Genomic DNA, 26,952 nt, shown 5'->3' with positions numbered 1-26,952 from the left:
AGCCAACGGCTGTCCGGGCATGCTGGGAGTTGTAATTTTGCAACATCTGGAGGTCCGCAGGTTGAAGACCACTGGTATAGGAAGTTGTACTCACCTGTCCCCACCCCTCCGGACCGTCACTGCTTCCCTGGATGTCGCCCTCCATCGCTGTCCCCGGGGTGTCCCCGACGCTCCGGCAAGGCCTCTGCTTCCCTGGCATCCTCGCTCTCCGTCGCCGCCATCACGTCGCGCCGCACGCCGCTCCTATTGGATGACGGGGCGGCGTGCGCAGCGACGTGATGACGACGATGGAGAGCGCCTATGATGCAGGGGATCCCGAAGAGGACGCGCCGGAGCCCCGAGGACAGGTAAGTGATCGTCAGCGGACCACACGGGGCACCGTAAATGGCTATCCAGTGGCAGCTGAAGCAGTCTGCGCTTCCCGGATAGCCATTTATGCGATGGCCCCGACATACAAAAGCATTGTATGTTGATGCTGCCTTCAACATGCGATGTCCTTTGAGAGGCCATCGTATGTTGAAATGATCGTATGTCGGGGCCATCGTAGGTCGGGGGGGGTCGTCACTGTACTGACTGAGAAAATAATCTGAGAAAGTATATTTATTATCACACTATGAGAACTAGGCCGGGCTTTCTGTGTTGTCTTTACTAATGATTCAGCATATGTATTCTTATATAAGTGCAAAGACTGTATCTCTCCTCTTCTCATCTTCAGGTATTCTGTGCTGCCTGCTGCAGCCTTAAATGCAAACTACTGTACATGGATAAGAAAGAGGCTCGTGTGTGTGTCATCTGCCATTCTGTACTCCTTAATGGTAAGTCATGGTCTATTCTTGTATTTGCAGTTTGTGCAAACTATTTGCTGTCATTTTGGAAAACTTCTGTAGGTTATGATAAAAAAAAAAAAAAGCCAACCTGTGCTGCTTCTGCTGCTGTAGAACTATAACTCCCAGCATGCCCTGACAGTCAGTGATTTTCAGGGTATACCGTATATACTGGAGTATAAACCGACCCAAATATAAGCCGAGGCCCCTAATTTTACCCCAAAACCCCAGGAAAAGTTATTGACTCGACTATAAGCCTTGGGTGGGAAATACATCATCCCCCCCCCCCTTCATCATCACCGTCTGTCAATCCCTTCATCAGTGGTCTTCAACCTGCGGACCTCCAGAGGTTGAAAAACTACAACTCCCAGCATGCCCGGCTGTCTGGGCATGCTGGGTGTTGTAGTTTTGAAACCTGGAGGTCCGCAGGTTGAAGACCACTGTGGCTTTCGTCATCATCCAGCCCCCCCCTTTTGTTTTGTACTCACCTCCCCTCGGCGGAAAGTTAGGGTGAGCTAGTCCGGGCCATCTATGCTGCAGGGACCGTCCAGTGCGGAGGATTAGTTGTTGCGGGCTGTCCATTTTCACCGGGGGGGGGGAGTTGAGGGATGTGAAGATGTACAGCCCGCAACGACTAATCCTCCCCACCGGACGGTCCCTGCAACATAGATGACCCGGACCAGCTCACCCTAACTTCCCGCCGAGGGGAGGTGAGTACAAAAGGGGGGGGGGGGGCTGGATGATGACGAAGGCCGCAGTGGTCTTCAACCTGGGGACCTCCAGAGGTTTAAAAACTAAAACACCCAGCATGCCCATGTACGGGCATGCTGGGAGTTGTAGTTTTGCAACATCTGGAGGTCCGCAGGTTGAAGACCACTGATGAAGGGATTGACAGGCGGAGAGTTCACTCGAGTATAAGCCGAGGGGGGGGTGTTTTCAGCACGAAAAGTCGTGCTGAAGAACTCTGCTTATACTCGAGTATATACGGTACTTAGAGATGTAGTTTTACAACAGCTATAAGGCCACAGTGTATAGTGCTATTGCATAGTCACCAGGTCCAACATAGAAGTTTTCTCTTCCCCGTCACACCAGATATTATAGAACCATGATAGTTCCTGCCCGCAGCAGATTTTTTATCATTACCTTTTATCTTTGTTGCATTTCAGCCCAAGCGTGGGAGAACATGATGAGCGCATCGGTTCAGAGCCCAAACCCCAACAACCCCGCTGAGTACTGCTCCACGATACCCCCAATGCAACAGGCACAAGCTTCAGGAGCCCTCAGTTCCCCACCTCCTACTGTTATGGTGCCTGTCGGAGTCCTAAAGCATCCGGGAACAGAAGGTAAATCCTTTGGTAGTCCTAAATTATATAAAGATCTATTGTATGTATATACCGTAAATGTCTCTTGTCTTAGTTACCTTTTAAGTTTACATGTTAAGGTAAATAATATTAACCCCTTGAGGACGGACGCATTTTTTACCTTAATAACCAGGTTCTTTTTTATTTGACATGTGTCTCTTTAAATGGTAATAATTTTAGAACGTTTTTTCTGAGTGGAGCGATTCTGAGATAGTTTTTTCGTGACATATTGTTCTTTATATAAGTGGGGCATTTTTGTTGTAAAACTCACAAATATTGTGAAAAACTGGAACATTTCTGGTGTTTTTTTTTCTTTTATGGTGTTCGCTCAGTGGTAAAAGTGATGTTATATTTATTCTGTGGGTCGGTACGATTATGGCGATACCCGTTTTATATAGCTTTTTATGTTCTTGTTGTTTTTACTTTTTCTGAGCAAAATTCTTCTATTCCCATTTTTGTGTTATGTTCCGACAGCCGTAACTTATTTTTTTTTCGTCCGAAGCCATTGAGTGAGAGCTTATTTTTCCGGAACAAGCTGGACTTTTTATGGTATCATTTTTGCAATACATGCTACCTTTTTTATTATTCCGCTATTTGTATTAACATTGGTGAATTTTGAACTTTTTTGTTGTTTTTTTTTACAGGTGTTCACCGTGCAGGATAGTTTACATTATAGCTTTATAGTACACGTCATTACGGACGTGGCAATAACTAATATGTATATGATTTGTGTTTTTATTTTATTTTTATGATAATACAGGGCTTTTATTGGGAAAGGGGCATTTTTTTTTTTTGTTTTTTTACTTCATACTTTTATTGACAAACTCCCCCCCCCCCCCCCAACCCACTTTTTACAGGTTATACTATGCTGCAATACATTTGTACTGCAGCACAGTATGACCTGATCAGCTGCACACGCTACAGCCTGTGCAATCCAGCCTCTGGCTGGATCTCACAGGCTTCCGTAGCAGGCAGACAGGACCATCATCTGGCCACCTGCTGCCATAGCAAGCAACGGCGACCCGCGATCATGTCGGCGCCGTTGTTGAACAGGGGGAGCTCCCTCTGTCACCTGCGGTCAGATTGACCGCTGCCCTGAAGGGGTTCACTGTCAGGATCGGAGTGCAGCTCCGCTCCTGACAGCTGTGGCGTGTGCCCAGCGATATGCGATCACCGACCCCAGCCGCCGATCACCACCTGCATGCTTGCGGCACCGTGATGGGGAATGGACATGTGTATGTATATATATATACGTCCATTTGCGTTAAGTCACGGGATAAAATGGATGCATATATACGTCCATTTGCGGCAAGGGGTTAAAGGGATATTCACATGTGAGCTGGTTATCCCCTATCCATAGGATAGGAGCTAACCAGCTTAATCTCGGGGGTCCGACTGACAATCCCCAGAATTGGGACATAAATGTCCTTGGAATTAGTGGAGTGCACCATGCTTGCGTGGCCACCTCTTCATTCGGCATCCCCATAATGAATGAAGTGGTGACCTTGCGTGGACAATTTGTCCTTGGACAATTATGTCCCTGTTTTTGAGATTGGCAGGGGTCCCAGTGGTCAGACCCCCACCATTCAGCCTGTTATCACTTTATGGCTATGGGGTAACAAGCTAAGGTGGGGATGCCCCTTTAATTACATGACAGAAATGTGTATCAAGTTAAGTGATGAGGATATAGCTTTCCTTCCCCTTTAGCCCATGTGATTTCAGCCTCCCCTTTGAGGTGTGTCACTTGGACTTCCTGAGAATTCCATTCTTTCTCCCAGAGGACTCTCAACATTTTTCTTCCATTGTTTAGTCAGTATGGTCCTTAAAATTCCTCTAAAATAACATCTTGTTATAGGTATTTTTGTTTATTAGAAATCTCTTCTAAGGAACCTTTTGTACTGATGCAGTATTTTAACTAAATTTATTTAAATGTATTTGCTTATGGCACTGTTTCCCAACCAGGGTGCCTCCAGATGTTGCAAAACTACAACTCCCAGCATGCCCGGACAGCCAAAGGCTGTCCGGGCATGCTGAGAGTTGTAGTTTTGCAACACCTGGAGGCACCCTGGTTGGGAAACCCTGGCTTATGGAAATAATACAGTACATACAAAACTAAATATAAGTTTTTACAAGATGAAAAGTAAAGGCACCTGTGTTTGTTTTTATAGGGTCACAGTCCAGGGAGCAGAGGAGAGTCTGGTTTGCCGATGGCATTTTACCGAATGGGGAAGCTGCTGATGCGGGAAAAGTGAGCACAGCGCCTGCGGCTGGAAACCTGACTGTGTCACATGACACGAACAAGTCCTCCCCGAGCAACTCCCCGTCTTCAGAGGTGAGAATACACTGCTGAGAAGTCTATAGGAGAAAAAAAATGTTGTATTCTGTGTAAGTGCTGGGTGGTCTTGGCATAACCAATAATCACTGCCCAAAACATGAACCACTCATCAGCAATTGTGTATTTTTTTTCTATTCTTTTTTTATTAATTTGTCTTCTGTATTCATCTTTGTTTTTGTGTTTTAGACTGAGAACACGTCTGGGTTCTGTGGCAGTATAACTCAGGTCGGCAGTGCAATGAATCTTATACCAGAGGATGGACTCCCCCCTATTCTTATCTCCACTGGTGTGAAAGGAGGTGATTTTATTATTTAGTTAAATTCAATACAATTAAGTATTTTTTATTTTGTTACATTTATATTTAATTACCATTCATTTAGATTTACAAGTGGTTTCTATCACGGCCATGTGGGAACAGTAAAGTCATTATCTACAGCAACCAGTTGGAGCCCGGCTCCAATTTTTGTTTTAGGGTACATTCCCACACGGCGTATTTGCAGCTGCGTATTTTATTTTCTCTGTTGAAGTCAATGGGTAGGAAAATAAGCAGCACCAAATACGCAGCAAAATACGCCACGTGGGAATGCACCCTTAGAGAGGCTTTTAAAAATGATACCGTACAAACCAGTGCATTGCTGTGGGTAACAGCTAATTTTTCTTTTCTCCCAGTTTTGGTCGAAGGAGAACTCCAGTTTATAAAAACGTATCCCCTATCCTAAGGATAAGGGTCCCCTATCCTAAGGATAGGGGATAAGTGTCAGATCAATGGGACCCCCTGCAATCTTCTGAACAACGCCCCAGCTCTCTTCCTGAATGGGGCGTGTCGACCATAGCACAAAGCTCAGGCCCATACGCCCCGTCCATGCAGCTCTATGGGAGAGCCGGAGCACTGCACTCAACAATCTCCGGCTCTTCCATAGAGATGCATGGAGGGGTCGTGTCGGCAGCAGCTCCATGCAGGAGTCGACACCGCTCTTTTCATGCAGAGAATGAGGGCACAGTGTGGGAGATCAAGGAGTGGGGCCTAGCGGTTGGACACATTTCCCCTATCCTTAGGATAGGGGATAAGTTTTTATAAAAGGCAGTTCTTCTTTCAGGGTTAGGCTGCGTTCACACTGCAGACTCTCCGCTCGCTGAATACCGCATGAGGAGTTTCCGGCTGGCGGCGCCGCCGAGGATGCTTCGGCGCTAGGGCCGCGAGGCACTGAGCCGTCACCATTGACAGCTATGCAGTGCTCGCGGAATCCGCGCAAAGAATGAACATGTTCTTTTTTTTGCGCGGAACAATTTCAGCGGCGGAATTGTCCGCCGCGGAAATTCCGCTGTGTGAACGGGTCTCGCGGAGACCCATTCACACTAATGTTATGTTCACACCGCGGAATTCCGCTCTTGGAGTTCAGCGGGAATTCCCTAGTGTGAACGCACCGTTATTCATTGTTATGGGAGGTTTTCTGTATCAGATCAATGGTGATCGACTCCCAGCACCCTCTTTGATCATTTGATTAAAATGACTTATCATTGAATTCTGAGTGAGCCATCAGTGCAGGGAGCTGATAATGGAGGAAGATATATATATTACAAATGTTTCTGTCTTTATTTTTGTAAGTGATTTATATAGAAAGTTGTTCTTAGGCTGGCTTCGCACCGCGATTTGACCTTCCAATGCACAGATACGATTTTGTAAGCTCAAATCGCCTGAAATCATATCTGTGCACGGACAGGTACTGACAGATACGGAGCCATTAACTATTATGGGGCTGCGGACCCGATCGTAGTTTGCTAGTGCCTACGATCTGTCATTTTCTCAGCATGTCAGATTTTTGACACAATTTATTAAATTGCTAGGCATATGACCAACATCTTATAATCTATAACCCATGAGATTTTAAAGGGGTTATCCAGGAAAAAACATACATTTATTTTTATATATATATATATATATATATATATATATATATATATATAAAATTAACTGGCTCCAGAAAGTTAAACAGATCTGTAAATTTCTTCTATTAAATTTTTTTAATCCTAGTACTTATGAGCTGCTGAAGTTGAGTTGTTCTTTTCTGTCTAAGTGCTCTCTGATGACACCTGTCTCGGGAACTGTCCAGAGTAAAAGCAAATCCCCATAGCAAACCTCTTCTACTCTGTGCAGTTCCCGAGACAAGCAGAGATGTCAGCAGAGAGCACTGTTGTCAGACAGAAAAGAACAACTCAACTTCAGCATCTGATAATTATTGGAAGGATTAAGATTTTTTAATAGAAGTCATTTACAAATCTGTTTAACTTTCTGGAGCCAGTTGATGTATAAAAAAAAAATTTCCCCCTGGAATACCCCTTTAAACTGGCTATGATTTGGATAATCTTAGTGAAATGTCTTATTCCTTCCCTTAGATTATGCTGTGGAAGAGCGCCCCTCTCAGATGTCTGTCATGCAGCAAATGGAAGATGGCGGACCAGATCCCCTCGTGTTTGTCCTGAACGCAAATCTTTTGGCAATGGTGAAGATTGTGAACTGTACGTCATGTTGTGGAGTCTGAAGAGTTTATGCAGAAGAAGGCCGCAATAAACCCCTATGATATGATCTATCCTAGATTAGTTACTGGTCTTAACCCCTTAAGGACTTATTTTTTGCGTCGCCAATTCTACTTTGCAGTGACATTAGTCATTTTACCCAAAAATGCACGGCGAAACGGAAAAAAAAATCATTGTGCGACAAAATCGAAAAAAAAACGCCATTTTGTAACTTTTGGGGGCTTCCGTTTCTACGCAGTGCATATTTCGGTAAAAATGACGCCTTATCTTTATTCTGTAGGTCCATACAATTAAAATGATACCCTACTTATATAGGTTTGATTTTGTCGCACTTCTGGAAAAAATCATAACTACATGCAGGAAAATTTATACGTTTAAAAATGTCATCTTCTGACCCCTATAACTTTTTTATTTTTCCAAGTACGGGGCGGTATGAGGACTCATTTTTTGCGCCTTGATCTGAATTTTTTATCGGTACGATTTTAGTTTTGATCGGACTTTTTGATCACTTTTTATTCATTTTTTAATGGTATAAAAAGTGACCAAAATACGCTTTTTTGGACTTTGGAATTTTTTTGCGCGTACGTCATTGACCGTACGGCTTAATTAATGATATATTTTTATAGTTCGGACATTTACGCACGCGGCGATACCACATATGTTTATTTATTTATTTTTTTACACTGTTTTATTTTTTTTATGGGAAAAGGGGGGTGATTCAAACTTTTATTAGGGAAGGGGTTAAATGACCTTTATTAACACTTTTCTTTTACTTTTTTTTTTGCAGTGTTATAGGTCCCATAGGGACCTATAACACTGCACACACTGATCTCTCCCATAGGGACCTATAACACTGCACACACTGATCTCCTATGCTGATCACTGGCGTGTATTAACACGCCTGTGATCAGCATTATCGGCGCTTGACTGCTCCTGCCTGGATCTCAGGCACGGAGCAGTCATTCGTCGATCGGACACCGAGGAGGCAGGTAAGAGCCCTCCCGGTGTCCGATCAGCTGTTCGGGACGCCGCGATTTCACCGCGGCGGTCCCGAACAGCTCGACTGAGCAGCCGGGATACTTTCAGTTTCACTTTAGAAACGGCGGTCAGCTTTGACCGCCGCTTCTAAAGGGTTAATACCGCACATCGCCGCGATCGGCGATGTGTGGTATTAGCCGCGGGTCCCGCCCGTTGATTAGCGCCGGGACCGACACAATATGATGCGGGATCGCGGCGCGATCCCGCTTCATATCGCGGGAGCCGGCGCAGGACGTAAATATACGTCCTGCGTCGTTAAGGGGTTAAGCAATCAAACACTGACATCGGCTAATAGCACATCTTTCCAGATAGGAATCCAAACCAATTTAATACTGTAGACCACCCCCTCCTGTTATTTATCCTGAGATGTCCTTGACCAAAGGAAGAAAGTGGTTACTGCCTGAGCACGACTCGTGATGATCATTATTGCTATGACTGTAGTGCAGTGTTTCCCAACCTGGGAGCCTCCAGCTGTTGCAAAACTACAACTCCCAGCATGTTGGCTGTCCGGGCATGCTGGGAGTTGTAGTTTTGCAACAGCTGGAGGCACCCTGGTTGGGAAACACTGTTGTAGTGTGTAGTTGGTATTGCTAGAGAAGCAATCGGCGGATTTTATCCTATCAAATAATTTTGATGGAAAAGGTGTAAAAAGTCGTTTACGTTAGAAAGCTTAAAGGGAAACTCCAATACTTTTCTTGTTATCCCCTATGCACATAATAGGACAGTGTTTCCCAATCAGGGTGCCTCCAGCTGTTGCAGAACTACAACTCCCAGCATGCCCGGACAGCCTTCGGCTGTCCGGGCATGCTGGGAGTTGTAGTTTTGCAACAGCCGAGGCACCCTGATTGGAAAACACTGGAATAGGGTATAAGTATTACGGAGAGTCCAACCACTGGGACCCGTCCACAATCTCCTGGCCGGCACCCTGGTCTGAAGATTTGTGTTCAGAACACTCCCCCCCCCCTCCATTAACAGTCTATGGGAGAGCCGGAGATACACAAGTATAGCGCTCATATCTCTGGCTCTACCATAGAGGGGATAAGAAGAAAAGTACTGGAGTTCCCCTTTAACCCCTTAACGACACCGGACGTAAATGAATGTCCTGGTGAGCTGTTACTTAACGCACCAGGACGGACATTTACGTCCTATGTATAACCGCGAGCATCGGAGCGATGCACGGGTCATGCGCAGCAGGTCCCGACTGCTGATAGCAGCCAGGGACCCACCGGTAATGGTGGACATCCGCGATCACGCGGATGTCTGCCATTAACCCCTCAGATGCCGTGATCAATACAGATCACGGCAGCTGCAGCATAGCGGTCACTAAAATGGATGATCGGATCGCCCGCAGCGCTGCGGCGGCGTTTCGATCATCCAGAACGGCTGACGAGGGTCCCCTCACCTGCCTCCGCTGCCTTCCACGGGTCTTCTGCTCTGGTCTGCGATCAAGCAGACCAGAGCAGAAGATAACCGATAATACTGATCAGTGCTATGTCCTATGCATAGCACTGAACAGTATTAGCAATCGAATGATTGATATAAATAGTCCCCTATGGGGACTATTAAAGTGTAAAAGTACAAAAAGTTTAAAAAAAATTGAAAAACCCCCTCCCCCAATAAAAACGTCAATTGTCCCATTTTCCCTATTTCACCCCCAAAAAGTGTAAATAAATAAATAAAATAAATGATATATACTTATTTGGTATCGCCGTGTGCGTAAATATCCGAACTATTCAAATAAAATGTTAATGATACCATACGGTGAACGGCGTGAACGTAAAAAAAAAAAAAAAAAAAAAAAAAAAATCAAAAATAGCTGGTGCCAGGAAGTTAAACAGATTTGTAAATTGCTTCTATAAAAAAATCTTAATCCTTCCACTACTTATTAGCGGCTGTATACTACAGAGAAAATTATTTTCTTTTTGGAACACAGTGCTCTCTTCTGACATCACGAGCACAGTGCTCTCTGCTGACATCTGTTATTTTAGGAACTATCCAGAACAGCATATGTTTGCTATGGGGATTTTCTCCTACTGTGGACAGTTCTTAAAATGGACAGTGATGACAGCAGAGAGCACTGTGGTCATGATGTCAGCAAAGAGCTCTGTGTTCCAAAGAGAAAAGAATTTCCTCTGTAGTCAGCAGATAATAAGTATTGGAAGGATTAAGATTTTTTTTTAATAGAAGTAATTTACAAATCTGTTAAACTTTCTGGCACCAGTTGATTTAAAAAAAAAAAATGTAATTAAAAATTTCCACCGGAGTACCCCTTCCAACTCGATTAGCACAAACACTTTTCCTGTCTTTCATTTTTTATTGAAATTTTTTTTGTAATAGTAAAATCTGTAATAAACAGCCCATCACTTGTCATAGGTGACCGCTTCAGTGCAGGTTCACTTAGTGCTGCCTGTTCTTGCTTCCTGCAGACGTGAACAGGAAGTGCTGGTGTTTCACCACCAAAGGAATGCATGCCGTGGGCCAAGCCGAGCTAGTCATCCTCCTGCAGTGCCTGCCCGATGAGAAATGCCTACCCAGGGACGTGTTCTGTCACTTTGTGGAAATTTATCGGGAAGCGTTGGCAGGTAGGTGAAACATTTTGTGAGGGGTTAATAAAGACAAGAAGGATAATGTTAGAATTCTTAAAGGGGTACTCCGCCCCTAGGCATCTTATCCTCTATCGAAAGGATAGGGGATAAGATGTCAGATCGCGGGGGTCCCGCTGCTGGGGACCCCCGGGATCTCGGCTGCAGGACCCACCTGTTGCGGCTTCCGGCAGCACTGGAGGCTCTCACACTAACTCCTTCCTACCACGGTGACGTGAGATCGTGACGTCACGACTCCGCCCCTGTGTGATGTCACACACCGCCCCCTCAATGCAAGTCTATGGGAGGGGGCGTGACGGCTGTCATGCCCCCTCCCATAGACTTGCATTGAGGGGGGCGGAGTCGTGACGTCACACGGGTGCAGAGTCGTGACGTCACGATCTCACGTCACCGTGGTCGGGAGCCGAAGCCTCCAGCGTTTCCGGAAGCCTCAACAGGTGGGTGCTGCAGCTGAGATCCCGGGGGTCCCCAGCGGCGGGACCCCCGCTAGCTGACATCTTATCCTATATCCTTTGGATAGGGGATAAGATGTCTAGGGCGGAGTACCCCTTTTAATCACTTGTAGGAAGTGTATGATGTGTGCTGTAGGTAACATTTGTGTGCTAAATCCTTATTTTCTTACGTGGTTCCTACAAAGTAGGGTTAATTCATACTCTAATATATATATATATATATATATATATATATATATATATATATATATATAATTTTTTTTATTTCATCATATAATTACCACCAATATTACCATCAATATCTTCACACATTATAGAAAAAATATAAATAAAAAAAAACCTTACAATTCCCAACTTGAGGTCTAGTGTCCTGTCCGACCCTTATTACCCACATCCACGTACTCTTTATGCTAATGAACCCTCTTCTCCCTTCCCCTTCTTCTTTCCTCAATTTGCACCAAAAGGGAGAAAAAAAAACCCCTCTACAACACATATATATATGTTACATATATCAAAGTTGCATTCGTTATAACTGCCCTTTACTCAGTAGAATCGACCACCTCTACTCTTATCATAGGGGCCAGGACCATGATGCACCAGGTCTTCACACATCCAAGTTTTTAAAAGGGCATTATAGAGCCCAAATGCACAGATACAGATCAGTATGTTGACAAATGTATCTGTTGTGCTCTGTAAAGTCAAGATACTATGTCATTTGTTAGATGCGGAATTATTTTTATAGTGGTATGAACTTTCTGATCATTGACCGCTCCATTGGGATCTCCATGCTTTGACACACTCGTTCAGACACCTCTAGGGGAGGCTTAGGAGCTTACCACATACGGATTTATTTTTTTAAAGTTTAATCTATAAACTGTAGGCAGTAAGCTCTTAAAGAAGATATCCATCTTGTAAACATTGATGGACTATTAACCCCAAAACCAAGAACAGTAGTCATTAAGTCATTAAAGGAGTAGTCCAGTGTTGACTCAGTGGTGAGCAACTTATCCCCTATCCTAAGGATAGGGGATAAGTTGCAGATCGCGGGGGGTCCGACCGCTGGGGCCCCCTGCGATCTCCTCTACAGAGCCCCGACAGCCCGCGGGAAGGGGGCGTGTCGACCTCCGCACGAGGCGGCGGCCGACACGCCCCTTCAATACAACTCTATGGCAGAGCCGAAGCGCTGCCTTCGGCAATCTCCGGCTCTGCCATAGAGATGTATTGAGGGGGCGTGTCGGCCGCCGCTTCGTGCGGGGGTCGACACCCGCTATCTGGCCGGAGAGCCTGGCCCCCGTACAGAGAGATCGCAGGGGGCCCCAGCGGTCGGACCCCCCGCGATCTCAAACTTATCCCCTATCCTTAGGATAGGGGATAAGTTTTTCACCACTGGACTAACCCTTTAAGACTTAAAACCAAATAGTACAAAACCAAAACTTTATTCATCAAGACATTTAAAGACATAAAGACATTTAAAAAAGGCATAAGCGGAGGATAGAAGCACAGAGACTACAGTCACAGAAGAGGAGGTGTGATTACAGGGTACATGTCATGGATACGTACGGGTAATGAATGCGATGCAAGTACAGTGGTCCCTCAACGTACGATGGTAATCCGTTCCAAATGGACCATCGTTTGTTGAAACCTTCGCATGTTGAGGGATCCGTGCAATGTAAAGTATAGGACAGTGGTCTATAACCTGCAGACCTCCAGATGTTGCAAAACTACAACACCCAGCATGCCCGGACAGCCGTTGGCTGTCCGGGCATGCTGGGAGCTGTAGTTTTGCAACATCTGGAGGTCCGCAGGTTGAAGACCACTGGTATTGGAGGTTATACTCACGTGTCCCCGCCGCTCCGGATCGTCACCGCTGCCCTGGATGTCGCCTTCCATCGCTGTCGCCGCGTCCCCGACACTCCGGCAAGGCCTCTGCTTCCCCGGCATCCTCGCTCTCCGTGGCCGCCATCACGTCGCTACGCACGTCGCTCCTATTGGATGACGGGACGGCGTGTGTGGCGACGTGATGGCATCGATGGAGAGCACGGGATCCCGAAGAGGTCGCGCCGGAGCCCGAGGACAGTTAAGTGATCGTCAGCGGACCACACGGGGCACCGTAAACGGCTATCCGGTGGCAGCTGAAGCAGTCTGCGCTGCCGGATAGCCCTTTATGCGATGGCCCCGACATACAAAAGCATTGTATGTTGATGCTGCCTTCAACATGCGATGGCCTCTGAGAGGCCATCGTATGTTGAAATGATCGTATGTCGGGGCCATCGTAGGTCGGGGGGTCACTGTACATATAATGTAAAAAGGTCATAGCAAAAAAGGATGCCAGACAAACGCTTGAACTACAAGACTGCTGGACACCAAAATGTGACTAAAAGAAACCTGGAAATTAGATACAATGCAATACATGAAGAGAAACAGCTCTGGGTTCTGTAGACAGAAAACAACTCCAACCCCCTGATGAAGACCTAGTGCAAAACGTACGTTGGAGTATATAGGTGGTCTGGGATCCATTTTCGCTGTAACCTTTTTGCATCATATGCATTTGCATCACATTTATTTCCAGTATGTGAGGACCCCTAGTGGCCACTTTTATATATGCGATTTTTAAGTTAAATCAATAAAAAAAAAAATTGAATGTATTCACAAATAATCATATTTTATAGTGCTCTATTGTATTTAACAAAAAAAAAGTTTTGTGATGGTGGCCATTTAGATATGTTCCCCCAGAAGACCCTCTGCTGAATTCAGTGAATCATGCACGGGGGCGGGGCTTCGTTACTCCACTTCACTAGGATGTGGAATCACAGACAATGAATATGTAAATTTAGCCAGTGAAGCTCCGCCCCCTGTGCACGATTCACTTAATTTAGCAGAGAATCTTCTGGGGACATATCTCAGGACCTACTGGATGTATGTTAGTAAGTGACCCCTCGTTGGACTTCTGTTCTCTTGCACTATAACCCAGTGTATTGGGTTTAGTATGGGGGTGAACAGGCTGACAGTTTTCCTTTGTAAAGTGTGCAGCACATATGAGTGCACAGCCCCTTCAACCAGCCCTATCCGGACTAAGAGTCAAAATAAAGCATCTCTAAGGCATTCTCTCCACATTGTACATTGTTCTTTAATCATTGTTGTCCAGGTAGATTAAAAAACATTTAACCTTACTTGTATTTGCTTTCATCCTAGGTAACATGATTGGGAACTTGGGGCACTCATTTGTCAGCCAAAGCTTCCTAGGCAGTAAGGAACATGGAGGATTTCTGTATGTGACACCCACGTACCAATCCCTTCAAGACCTGGTACTACCTGCACAACCCTACCTGTTTGGGATCCTCATTCAGAAATGGGAGACACCATGGGCCAAAGTTTTCCCTATGCGGCTCATGCTTCGTCTGGGAGCAGAGTACAGATGTGAGTGGAGATGTACAACAAGTGCACAAAAAAAACCTTTTATTTCTTACAATATTTGCCAATCTTTCTCTGTAACTAGCTACTGATCTGAAACCTTTATGGCTTTGCAGAACTGGATATATATATATATATATATATATATATATATATATATTTATTGTTAGCCGAGCTTGCTGTTTTTGGCAAGTTGTCTATTAAATGTGTATGAAGGTGTCCCGATTTTTACCCAAAGTTGTTAGAGGAAAGAGAGATCAGGCTGTTGGACCTAAGCATGCCCAATCCTGTTGCTCTCTGAGAGATAAGCCACCACCAGAGGAGTCTGGAAGCAACTTACTCCCCTCTCCTCAGTCAACACATGCACAATTGGCTGCACAGTGAATGCGTGTATATGAAGGGATTCCAGGAGGATGACTTAGCCAACAGCTATCTAAAGTGTATGTCCAGGTTTCATTGTAATGTTTTTAACCTGGTGTAGATTACTGTTCAAGGGTAGGGTCGACGTAACGGATCTGCAGCGTATTTTGTGCTGCGGTTCCGCCGGTGACCTGACCCATAGTGTGCCTCCAGCTTTTGCCACCCCCGCCCCGCCTTGCCCCACCCCCTCTCCTGCTCGCAGCGGCAATCCACCTCTCCGAGCAGCCACACAGGGGCCTGCGGGTCGCTGAGTGCACTGCAGTGGACTCAGACATAGTGGAGCCGTGTGGCTGCTTGGAGCGTGCAGGCAAGGGGGCGGGGGTGGCAACAGCTGGAGGCACACTATGGGTCGGGGCACCGGCAGATCCGCAGCTTAAAGTACTGTGTGGATCCGTTACATGTGACTCTACCCTAAAGCAGGCAAACCAGTCTGTTGCTGGTGTTAGATTTAACATGAGGATGCAATAATGCTATACAGTTAACAGAAATCCACTGCAAAATTGTCACATCTTAGTGTATGAGAAACATTAGTCACTGAACTACTCAAACGAAACTCAACCTTTATTGATTCTCACTTTAAAGGGTGCCTTTCATCAAAAAAACTTTTGATATACTATAGATTAATGTATGCGGAATAACTTTACAATTGCATGTTATAAAAAAAAATATGCTTCTTTCTATTAAATTTTTCACTTTGAAAAAATGACCACTAGAGGTCTCCCTACCAGTCCTGGCCGCAAGCCCTTTTAATAGATTTCAGACTCATGCTGGAGTCCTAAATCTCAGACTGTAGCCAGGACACAGGCAAGCTCAGCGCTGCTCCCTGCTTGTCAATCAGACAGGCAGGATCCAACACTGTGCTCATAGCACAGCGGAGCATACTCCTGACTCTGCCTTACTGCATGCCCTCATTCATTTTACCATCTGAGCTCCAATCTTTCTTCTCTCTGCACATGCAGTTGTAAACAGAGAGGAGAAGATTCAGAGCTGCCAGCTGAGCTTGTCTGTGTCCCGGCTGCAGTCTGAGATTTAGGACTCCAGCATGAGTCTGAAATCTATAAAAAGGGCTTGTGGCCAGGACTGGTAGGGAGACCTCTAGTGGTCATTTTTTCAAAGTGGAAGATTAAATAGAACAAAGCATATTTTTTAATAACATGCAATTGGAAAGTTATTCTGCATACATTAATCTATAATATATCAAAAGTATTTAAAATACTTAAACCATCATATGTGAGCAAGAGTGCTGCACAATATCCAGTACCTTTGCAAACTGACCAATGAAACAGGTGGACATGTCGCCAAAACCAATCCCAATAATAAATACTTGAGTTATGTGCACTTATCAGAACCTATAAAATCCACTTATTTTTCATGCTTCTCAATTTGTAATATTTTAAAATACCTTCTTCTTATATAACCTTTAATGTATCCAGTTTCATGAATGGTGCTGCTGAATCCCCTTGTGAGCAGAACCATTATCCAAGCTTAATTCCGGAGCGATATTCCAGATATCTGTAGTGTGTTTAATCCTTTAGACTTCCATAATCAACTTAAAGGGGTACTCCGGTGAAAACCTTTTTTCTTTTAAATCAACTGGTGCCAGAAAGTTAAACAGATTTGTAAATTACTTCTATTAAAAAAATCTTAATCCTTCCTGTACTTATTAGCTGCTGAATACTACAGAGGAAATTCTTTTCTTTTTGGAATTCTCTCTGATGACATCACGAGCACAGTGCTCTTTGCTGATGTCATTATAATAATAATAATAACTCTTTATTTATTGTTGTCCTTAGCGGGATTTGAACCCAAGGCCCCAGCACTGCAAGGCAGCAGTGCTAACCACTGAGCCACCATGTTGCCCTTAGCATACATCTGCTATGCACGGTTGCTAAAATGGACAGAGATGTCAGCAGAGAGCACTGTGCTCGTGATGTCATCAGTGTTCCAAAAAGAAAGGAATTTCCTCTGTAGCATTCAGCAGCTAATAAGTACTGGAAGGATTAAGATTTTTTCATAGAAATAATTTACAAATCTGTTTAAGGGTGGGTTCACACTACGTTTTCTCCCATACGGGAGCGCATACTGCAGGGGGGAGCTAAAACCTCGCGCTCCCGTATGCCACCGTATGCGCTCCCGTATGTCATTCATTTCAATGAGCCGGCCAGAGTGAAACGTTCGGTCCGGTCGGCTCATTTTTGCGCCGTATGCGCTTTTACAACCGGACCAAAAACCGTGGTTGACCACAGTTTTAGGTCCGGTTGTAAAAGCGCATACGGCGCAAAAATGAGCCAACCGGACCGAACGTTTCACTCCGGCCGGCTCATTGAAATGAATGACATACGGGAGCGCGAGGTTTTAGCTCCCCCCTGCCATATGCGCTCCCGTATGGTAGAAAACGTAGTGTGAACCCAGCCTTACTTTCTGGCACCAGTTGATTTAAAAGAAAAAAGGTTTTCACCGGAGTACCCCTTTAACTGCGTGAAAAGCACAAAACACTTCTTCTTTTTTTTTTTTTTTTGCAATAAAACGCAAGGGCGATGCATAATTGGGTAGGCAGTACAAAAAAGGAAAAACAGACATCAACAATACACAACACATTTTAAAGGAGCTTCCTGGGAGTTTACAAGCAGAATAAAGATGCAGTGGTTCTTATCGGAGTGCTGCAGCCCTGTAACAACACAGTGTCACACACTCCTCTTTATTTATTGGATTAGACCATTGTTTACCAACCAGGGTGCTTACAGCTGTTGCAAAACTACAACTCCCAGCATGCCCGGACAGCCAACGGCTGTCCGGGCATGCTGCGAGTTGTAGTTTTGCAACAGCTGGAGGCACTCTGGTTGGGAAACACTGGATTAGACTGAGCTGCTGTACCAAACACAGGTCCACATAAACACTGTGGTGCTGAGAACTGCACCAAAGGGATCTGCATCGTGTTCTTTGCACAACCTGATCTTTGAATAGTCCCACAATAAAGAAATACGGCACTCACCGAAGGGTTGATCTTGCGGTAGCTATTTTAATGAACGACACATACTTACGACAACGTCACATACTTACAGCAATGTAGAAATGTGCTGGATGACTGGAACAAACAACACAGGGTTACTTAGACGGGCAATGGTGCTGTTGCGCGCAACATTTGCGGTTCGACTGGCCCTTCAAAGCGCCACTGCAAAACTGCACCGTCGCCAGTCTAAGTAACCCTGTGGTGTTTGTGCCGCCTGTCCTGCACATTTCTACATTGTTTTATGTCTGTCACTGTCGTTAAAGGGGTACTCAGGTGGAAAACTTTTATTTATTTATTTATTTATTTTTTTATAAATCAACTGGTGCCAGAAAGTTAAACAGATTTGTAAATGACTTCTATTAAAAAAATTTTACCCTTCCAGTACTTTTAAGCAGCTGTATGCTACAGAGGAAAATCTTTTCTTTTCAAATTAATTTTTAGTCTTTTCCAGAGTGCTCTCTGCTGACACCTGATGCCCGTATCAGGAACTATCCAGAGCAGCATAGGTTTGCTATGGGGATTTTCTCCTGCTCTGGACAGTTCCTGATACGGGCATCAGGTGTCAGCAGAGAGCACTTTGGACAGACAGAAGAGAAATTCGAAAAGAAAATAATATCCTCTGTAGCATACAGCTGCTAAAAAGTACTGGAAGGATAAAGATTTTTTTAATAGAAGTCATTTACAAATCTGTTTAACTTTCTGGCACCAGTTGAGTTAAAAAAAAAAAATTGTTAAAAATTAAAAATTGTTTTCCACCGGAATACCCCTTTAAAGTCACTATTGAAGGATCAACCCTCCGGTGAGTGCCCTATTTATTTCTTCATTGTGGTACTATGTACAGACTGAGCACCCACCTGTTTTTCTATGCAGAGGCATTCTCTACAGTGGAATGGAACGATCCTCCAGTAAGAATATATAGGACGTTAGAGGTATATTAGAGTGGTCCCGATTTTTTTTTTTCTGTCTTCAAAGAAGCTGATCTTTTAATAGTCCCTTTCCATGAGTCGATTATTTCTGGTTCCTGTAGGTAAAGAAAAAAACAAATAAAATTGTAAGATGGATGTTCAGGGAGTGCATCCAGGATTTAAAAAAATAAAGAAATCTATAAAAAATGTGACGCCTACTTTGCAGAAACAGCACCACAACTGTTAAAGGGTTATGTCTGTAAGTTTTTGCAAATGACAGTGCCCATTTAAGGATGTATATATTCGATAACCAGTAAGTAAAAATGACATGACCATAACAGAACACTAACAATACTTTGTGTTCTGCCTTGTGTAAGGCCCAAGGGCTGAAGTATGAAACACAGTTATTTTATTTGTTTCTTTAAAGGGTACCTCTCATCAAAAAAAAACTTTTGATATATTATAGATTAATGTATGCAGAATAACTTTACAATTGCATGTTATTAAAAAATATGCTTCTTTCTATTTAATTTTCCTCTTTGAAGAAATGACCACTAGGGGTCTCCCTACCAGTCCTGGCAGCAAGCATTTCAGACTCATGCTGGAGTCCTAAACACTACGAGCTGCCAGTCTGCTTTGTTCACAAAGGAGAACACTCAGAGCTGCCAGCCTGCTTTGTTCACAGCCTGTTTGGCTGTGAACAAAGCAGGCTGGCAGCTCTGAGTGTTTAGGACTCCAGCATTAGTCAGAAATGCTTGCTGACAGGACTGATCGGGAAAAATACAATAGAAAGAAGCATATTTTTCATTAACATGCTATTGGAAAGTTACTCAACATTCATTAATCTAAAATATATCAAAAGTTTGATGAGAGGTACCCTTTAATACCAGTGTCATGCACCATCACCACTGTCTATACACCTGGTATAACAGAGTATTAGGTTTTCCTGCAATTGTGTATTTTATTTATTGTCTCGCTCTATAGATGTTTTCTTGACAGATCTAGTACAACCGTGGAGTTCACAGAATAAATAATTCCAAGTTTTCTGTATTTTTACATCTAAGTGTGAATGAATCCCAAAATATAAAAGTTCTGTAATATTTGCCTTCTTTCTGTTTAGTATACCCCTGTCCGCTGTTTAGTGTCAGGTTCAGGAAGCCGCTCTTTGGGGAAACTGGTCATACAATCATTAATGTCTTGGCTGTGAGTATCTGAACTTGTGTAACCGCACTGACTTGTCTACATATACGTTGAGTTTTTGCCCCACAGATTTTTTTTTCCGCCCATTTTAAATAGTAATAGAATATATGTGGATGTTTGTCCTTGTAGCAAGAGATTGAGAAAAGATCACTCAAAATCCATTCCAAGATTAGTAATTTTAGATTTACTCATAATTGTAACAAGCACAACCACTAAAGTCTGAAAATATGCATTAAAAAAACGAAATGTTAAAGGGGTACTCCGGCACTAAACATCTTATCCCCTATCAAAAGGATAGGGGATAAGATGTTAGATCTCGGGGATCCTGCCGCTGGGGACCCCCACGATCGCCGGCACGGCACCCCAGTCATCCATGCACGGAGCGAACTCCGATCCATGCCGGATGACTGGCGACTACAGCCGCCGTGCCCCCTCCATTCAGGTCAATGGGAGGAGGCGTGATGGCTACGTACTAGCAGTCACTCCCCCTCCCATAGACATGAATGGAAGGGGCGTAACGTCATTAACTTGGGAGCTCCAGGCTCCTGTGTTCCGGATGCCGCTGGAGATCTAACATCTTATCCTGGAGTACCCCTTTAAATCCCTTTTTCCTTTTTTTTTTTTTTTCTTCTTCTTGCTCTTATTTTAGGATTTCCGAAACTATCAGTACACTCTGCCGGTTGTCCAGGGCTTAGTCGTGGATATGGAAGTCAGAAAGACCAGCATCAAGATTCCCAGTAATCGATACAATGAGGTTAACATTGCCTTACTGTCTTTTGTTTCAGCACAATTCACAATTAACTGGTTTCCCTTAAGGGACTGTCTCATCTTGACAACTGCTTTTTAAAATTAAAATGGTTGTCCAGTAGTAAAAAAATGTATACATTTTTGCAAAAACAGCACCACCCCTGTCCACAGGTTGTATGTAGTACTGCAACCCAGTCCCATTCACTTATGTGGAGCTGAGCTGCAATACCAGATACATCTTGTGGTGCTGTTTTTGCAGAAAAAGAAGCATTTTTCTAATACTAACCTTCACGACCCAATAAATCAACTGTGAAAAATGAGCGATGCAATAGACCTTTATTAAAAGTTTCCTATTTCTTGGTCTCTGCAGCTCCTACACAGATTGTGCTTATAGACAGCAATCACTGACTGCATTGTATGAATATATCATCTATCTGAAAACATTTCGGGTTTGAACTGATCGCCAGGCCAGCTAAAAGGGGTTGTCCTGGAGCAGCAAAGGTGTTGCCTCTTCTGTTCTCTAGCACTTGACTATTGTCCTGCGCATGTTAGAAGTATATATCCTGAGAGGGGGCGGGTACTAAAGATGGAAGCCATAGATTATTATGGAACCCACCAGTTTGCTGGGTAGTAGAGCGAGCTGTGGTGTACTTCACCCGGCTATAACTAGCAATAGGAGAGGATGTCTCTACACTGTACGATCTTAACATGTTGCACAGACATTTTAAAAGTTCCTTTTAATAACCGTGGCATTTTAATCTAGTCTGGAAATCAGGTCTGGGTTCTCGATTATTGCTGATGTCTCTTAAAGGGGTACTCCGCCCCTAGACATCTTATCCCCTATCCAAAGGGATTTAACGATCAAGGGCATACTTGTACATAGGTGGCGAGGGACGGCCACTATCAGTAGACAGAACCTCACCCCTAATGACAGGAAGCGGAGATTCTGCTGCTACCACCAGATCGACTCTTCAATGATGGAGCACCGATCTAACTGTTCAGTGCTATACTATCTGATTGCATGTAAACGTCTCTATTGGTGTTCAAAAAGCGTAAAAAAAAAAATATTGAAATGTTTTAAAATGTTTTAAAAATCCCTCCTTTTCCCAAAAAAAAAAATCACATTTGGTCAAGACAATTTTAAGCATAATAATTTTGTTTAAAAAAAAGTTTGTTTTTTTAAAGTAGGAAATAAATTGCGTATCCTGTTGACCTACAGAAAAATGGGACCTGTAATTTTCACCATAAAGTGCACTGCAAAAACACAACCCCCGTCCTCTCCAAAAGTTGCAAAATTGTTTCTTTTTACAAATAAACAAGCCTCATATGGGTCTGTGAATGGGAATGGGATTTTCCACACGGAATATAAGAGGAAACTTTTTTCTTTGCTGGACGACAACCACCAATTAGAAGTCCCCCTTTTTTTATTTTTTTTTGTGCGAATTTCGCACGGAACGTCGTGGGGCTGAAATTTTTTTTTTTTATTGATTTCTATGGGACAAAGACGAGGATTCTACATGAAGAAAGAACATGTTCATTCTTCTTGCGGAACGGAATTCAGCGCCGGAATTCCGCTTGTGGAAATTCCTCAGTGTGAACTGAGGAGCGGAAATACAGTTAAACTCTATGGGGTTTTTCACTGCTGACTGAATTGGAGAGGAACAAGCGAGCGGAACTACTCGAGTAAATTCCTCTCCAATTCCTCAGTGTGAACATACCCTTATGCCTCTTAGAAGGTAAGGAGGAAAAAATTTGAATTGGCAGTGACTTCAACGCCTACGTTAAGGGGTTAAAACAGCGAAGGTGTTTTAGAAGTCCCCATTAAAATATGAAAAAAAATTACAATAAGAAAAAAAACGATAATCAAAAAGAATGCTTCAGTATAATAAAAAAAATCTAGGCGATACATTTTCTTTTTAATAGTGCAGCCTTGTTACAGAGCTGTATTATAGCCTTCTGAATGTAGCGGTTAGAGATGATCGAACTTACAGTAAATTCGATTCGTCACGAACTTCTCGGCTCGGCAGTTGATGACTTATCCTGCATAAATTAGTTCAGCTTTCAGGTGCTCCTGTGGGCTGGAAAAGGTGGATACAGTCCTAGGAGACTCTTTCCTAGGACTGTATCCACCTTTTCCAGCCCACCGGAGCACCGGAAAGCTGAACTAATTTATACAGGATAAGGCATCAACTGCCGAGCAGAGAAGTTCGTGACGAATCGAATTTACTGTAAGTTCGCTCATCTCTAGTAGCGGTATTGATCTGTATTATAAAGATCGATCTGTATATATGTCTCTTTCCACCTCGTGTGGCTTCTGGGCAGCTTCTGAATTTAACCATAAAGCTCCTGCTGCCTGCACTTCATAATCTTGAGGAGGTAAGACGTGTGGGGGTGTATTATTGATGGTTCTCCCGGCTGTAATACCAAAGCAATCAGAACATGGCAGAATCTGGAAAATTACAGGAGAACTAGATATTCCACCTTGTTTACGTGGTGCCTACTTGCACGTATTGCTTTTATATGTGGAGTTTTATTATGTTCCCTGCAGTTTATAGTAAACAGCTTTGTCTTTCTTTTCTCTGGTTTATTTCTCTCTTGCGTCCTGATGATCAGATGATGAAAGCCATGAACAAGTCTAATGAACATGTCCTGGCGGGGGGCACGTGTTTCAACCAGAAGGCCGATTCCCACTTGGTGTGTGTGCAGAACGACGATGGCAATTACCAGACACAAGCAATCAGTATTCATAATCAGCCACGCAAAGGTAAGGACACGGGCTATAGCTTTAAATGAAATCCATTAAAGCTCGGAAGATGGCACCAATGATAATGTGACTTTTCTGTATTTCTACAGTGACCGGGGCCAGTTTCTTTGTCTTCAGCGGAGCTCTTAAACCGTCTTCAGGGTTCCTGGCAAAGTCTAGCATCGTAGAAGGTAAATAAGTGCACACAAGGGGGAAAAAAATTGTGTATAAGTGGAATAAGGTTAGGGCAGGGTCACACAGGGCGCATCCGCAGCGTATTTCATGGTGCGGATGCGCCGACGGCAGTCACAGAGGGACTGCAGTGCGAGCTCCCGGCTGCCGCCGGGAGCTCGCTCTGCAGTCCCCCCGTGACTGCTGGCGTCAAATCCGCAGCGTGAAATGCGCTACGGATCCGCCCCGTGGGACTCTGCCCTTAAAAAGACTAATACATACTTCAGCATATTCAACATTCCTAGCTATACAAAATATATACTGTAACGCTACAATAAATTGAAGGCTACAATGTATCATGTATGTATCTGAGCAATGTGTGTTATTCCATGACAGTTTTTCCCAACCTGCGGGCCTCCAGCTGTTTAAAAGCTACTGCAATTTTTTGTAAGGTGTGTCTACGTAAAAAGCACCATCTACTACACTTTTTAATACAGTTATAAATGGGAATTCCATCATATACCAGTCACATGGATGCCAAAAGGACACTTTCGTCATCTGTCAAGTGAATGGGACCCTATGGGATACATTTGATATATGCACTGGTAGGGTTGTCGCTTGAGTTCCAACCGCTGGGGCCCCCCCGCGATCTCCCATATGGGGCCTCGGTAGTCAGCTTCAAGGGGACGTGCCCGACCACCACATGATGCGGCAGCCTACACGCCCCCTCAATGCATCTTTATGGGAGAGCCGGAGCGCTGCATTCGTCAGCCTTCGCCTCTGCCATAGAATTATATTGTGGGGGCGTGTTGGCCGCAGCGTCATGCGTTGGTCGAAACTCGCTATTTCAGCAAACAGCCGAGGGCCCTGTACAGGAGATGTGGGTGGGGGAAGAGGGGGTGGGGGGTTGCAGTGGTCGGACCCCCTGCAATCTGAAACTTATCCCCTATCCTTAGGATAGGAGATACGTTTTCTTATACCGGAGTACTCCTTTAAAGAGTACCTGTTACGAGCTTGATTATTTTTTTTTTTTTATCCTCCCAGTTTAGTCCCAGTTTATGATAAACCAACCCCTTTATTTTTATTATTTATATTTATTATTTAGTTTTCTACTTTGATATTGTTCTGTATCTTCTGTAACTGAGCTCCACAGACTGGCAATGGGCATTCCCTAGCAGGTGTGACTTCATCTGAAGCCCTGCTGGGGAGAACATCTTCCTCACTCTGCTACACACAACCAAGACCAGTTCAGTGTGAGAAGGACTGTGATTGCACACACCCCTCTCAGCTCTGAACTCTACTGTGTGCCAGCTCTGCCCAGCAGCTGCGAAAGGGAGGTGAAATATTAATCACAATATACATCACAATATTTAGCATAATGTTCAGCACTATGCACTGAAGGCATCATTACTCTACAGTGTAGCTCAGCTCAAAGGGTAAAGGAGCTGAAATATTCAGCTCTATATGCTCTATATACTGTGCTGAGCTAAGATCCCACCTGCGTGTTGTCTCTTCCAGGCTGCTGCAGAAGACAATCTCCTAGCAGGACCAGAAGGTGGTCAAAACATTTAGGGGTTAATTTAACACCTAAAGCTACAAAATTTTATGAAGTAGAATATTAGAAAAGTAATTCAAATAGGTTAATCTATAACATATTTTTTTATTTCTAATGACAGGTACCATTTTAGCAAGGTAAAGTAGATACAATCATTTTCTATTGTATTTATATACATGATCTTTCTGTGTATAGATGGAGTGATGGTCCAGATCACAGCAGAGAGTATGGATGCCCTAAGACAAGCTTTGAGGGAGATGAAAGACTACACCATAACTTGTGGGAAGGCCGATGCAGAGGAGTCACAGGAGCATGTCTATGTACAATGGGTGAAAGATGACAAAAACTTCAACAAGGGGTAAAGGAGCTGGGAAATGTGTACGAAAGATGTAAAAAAATAAATAAAAAATAAATCCATCCGTGGTGTATTTCATCCATCCTGGTCTCTTTCTGCAGTGTTTCCAGCCCCATAGATGGCAAATCATTGGAGTCTGTTACCAGTGTCAAGATTTCCCATGGATCCGAATACAAAGCCAATGGCAAAATCATTCGTTGGACAGAGGTATGGATTATCTAGAGTTTAGTAAGGCTTTTGACACTGTCCCAGATATAGCAATAAACTACATTCTTTGAGTCTGTATCTGAATATTGTTGAATGGATTAGGCAGTGGCCGGGTGACAGACAACAGAGGGTTGTAGTTAGAGTATATTCAGAGCAAAGTCTTGTTACTAGTGGGGATCTCAGGGATCTAATATTAGTGATTACACAAGGTCTCCATGGTTCGGTATTGGTCTTTTTGCTGATGACACAAAGATTGGTAATAGGGTTTATGTTCCTGGAGGGATACGTCAAATGGGAAAGGATTTAGGTAAACTAGAAAAATGGTCAGAACTCTGGACACTGAGATTTAATATTGATGAGCGCAAAATAATGCACCTTAGGGATAAATATCCAAGGGCAGAATGTAGAATTTTTCATACAGTCCAAACCTCAGTATCTGAGATAAGGAATTAAGAGGCCATTATTTCATAAGATTTAAAAGTAGGCAATATCATTGAGATTTAATAGTAGACAATATTATAGAGCAGCAGGCATGCTAGCAGAATGCTTGGGTGTATAGGGAGAGGTATTGGCAATAGAGATGGAACTGCTCATGGGTGTATAGGGAGAGGTATTAGCAGTAGAGAGAAGGACCCATGGGTGTATAGGAAGAGGTATTACCAGTTCAGGGGGAAGTGCTCGTGGGTGTATAGGGAGAGGTATTACCAGTAGAGACAGAAGTGCTCATGGGTATATAGAGAGCGGTATTAGCAGTAGAAAGAGAGAAGTGCTCATGCCGCTGTACAGAACACTGTTGAGACCTCACTTGGAGTATTGTGCGCAGTACTGGAGACTGGATCTCCAGAAAGATATAGATACATTGGAGAGTTTAGAGAAGATACTAAACTAGTACCTGGATTGCAGAATTAAACTTACCAGAAAAGGTTAAAGGATCTTCACATGTATAGAAGTAAGAGACAGAGGGGATATGATAGAGACTTTTATATACATAAAGGGAATTAACACGGTAAAGAAGGAGAGAAGATTTAAAAGAAAAACTAAGAGGACAGTTTTATATTATCATTTTAATAACCGTGCCAT

At 43.8% G+C, this 26,952-nt stretch overlaps 1 protein-coding gene across 2 annotated transcripts in view; it reads left to right on the top strand.

Moving 5' to 3' along the window:
* The window catches only part of ZFYVE9 (zinc finger FYVE-type containing 9), a 69,724-nt gene that overhangs the window by 30,320 nt on the left and 12,452 nt on the right, over positions 1-26,952 (top strand). For both annotated transcript variants that reach the window (XM_056532239.1, XM_056532240.1), the window contains exons 4-16: positions 716-815; positions 1,991-2,167; positions 4,354-4,517; positions 4,707-4,818; positions 6,915-7,037; positions 10,520-10,675; positions 14,341-14,565; positions 20,015-20,097; positions 20,744-20,848; positions 23,455-23,605; positions 23,695-23,775; positions 25,506-25,668; positions 25,767-25,872. In XM_056532239.1, the coding sequence (XP_056388214.1) occupies positions 716-815; positions 1,991-2,167; positions 4,354-4,517; positions 4,707-4,818; positions 6,915-7,037; positions 10,520-10,675; positions 14,341-14,565; positions 20,015-20,097; positions 20,744-20,848; positions 23,455-23,605; positions 23,695-23,775; positions 25,506-25,668; positions 25,767-25,872 (1,746 nt within the window). The remainder of the gene's footprint in view (positions 1-715; positions 816-1,990; positions 2,168-4,353; positions 4,518-4,706; positions 4,819-6,914; positions 7,038-10,519; positions 10,676-14,340; positions 14,566-20,014; positions 20,098-20,743; positions 20,849-23,454; positions 23,606-23,694; positions 23,776-25,505; positions 25,669-25,766; positions 25,873-26,952) is intronic.

Source organism: Hyla sarda, chromosome 7, assembly GCF_029499605.1.
Source record: "Hyla sarda isolate aHylSar1 chromosome 7, aHylSar1.hap1, whole genome shotgun sequence".
Lineage (NCBI taxonomy): Eukaryota > Metazoa > Chordata > Amphibia > Anura > Hylidae > Hyla > Hyla sarda.
The sequence above is the reverse complement of the archived record's forward strand: the minus strand, read 5'-3'. Positions and strand labels throughout refer to the sequence as shown.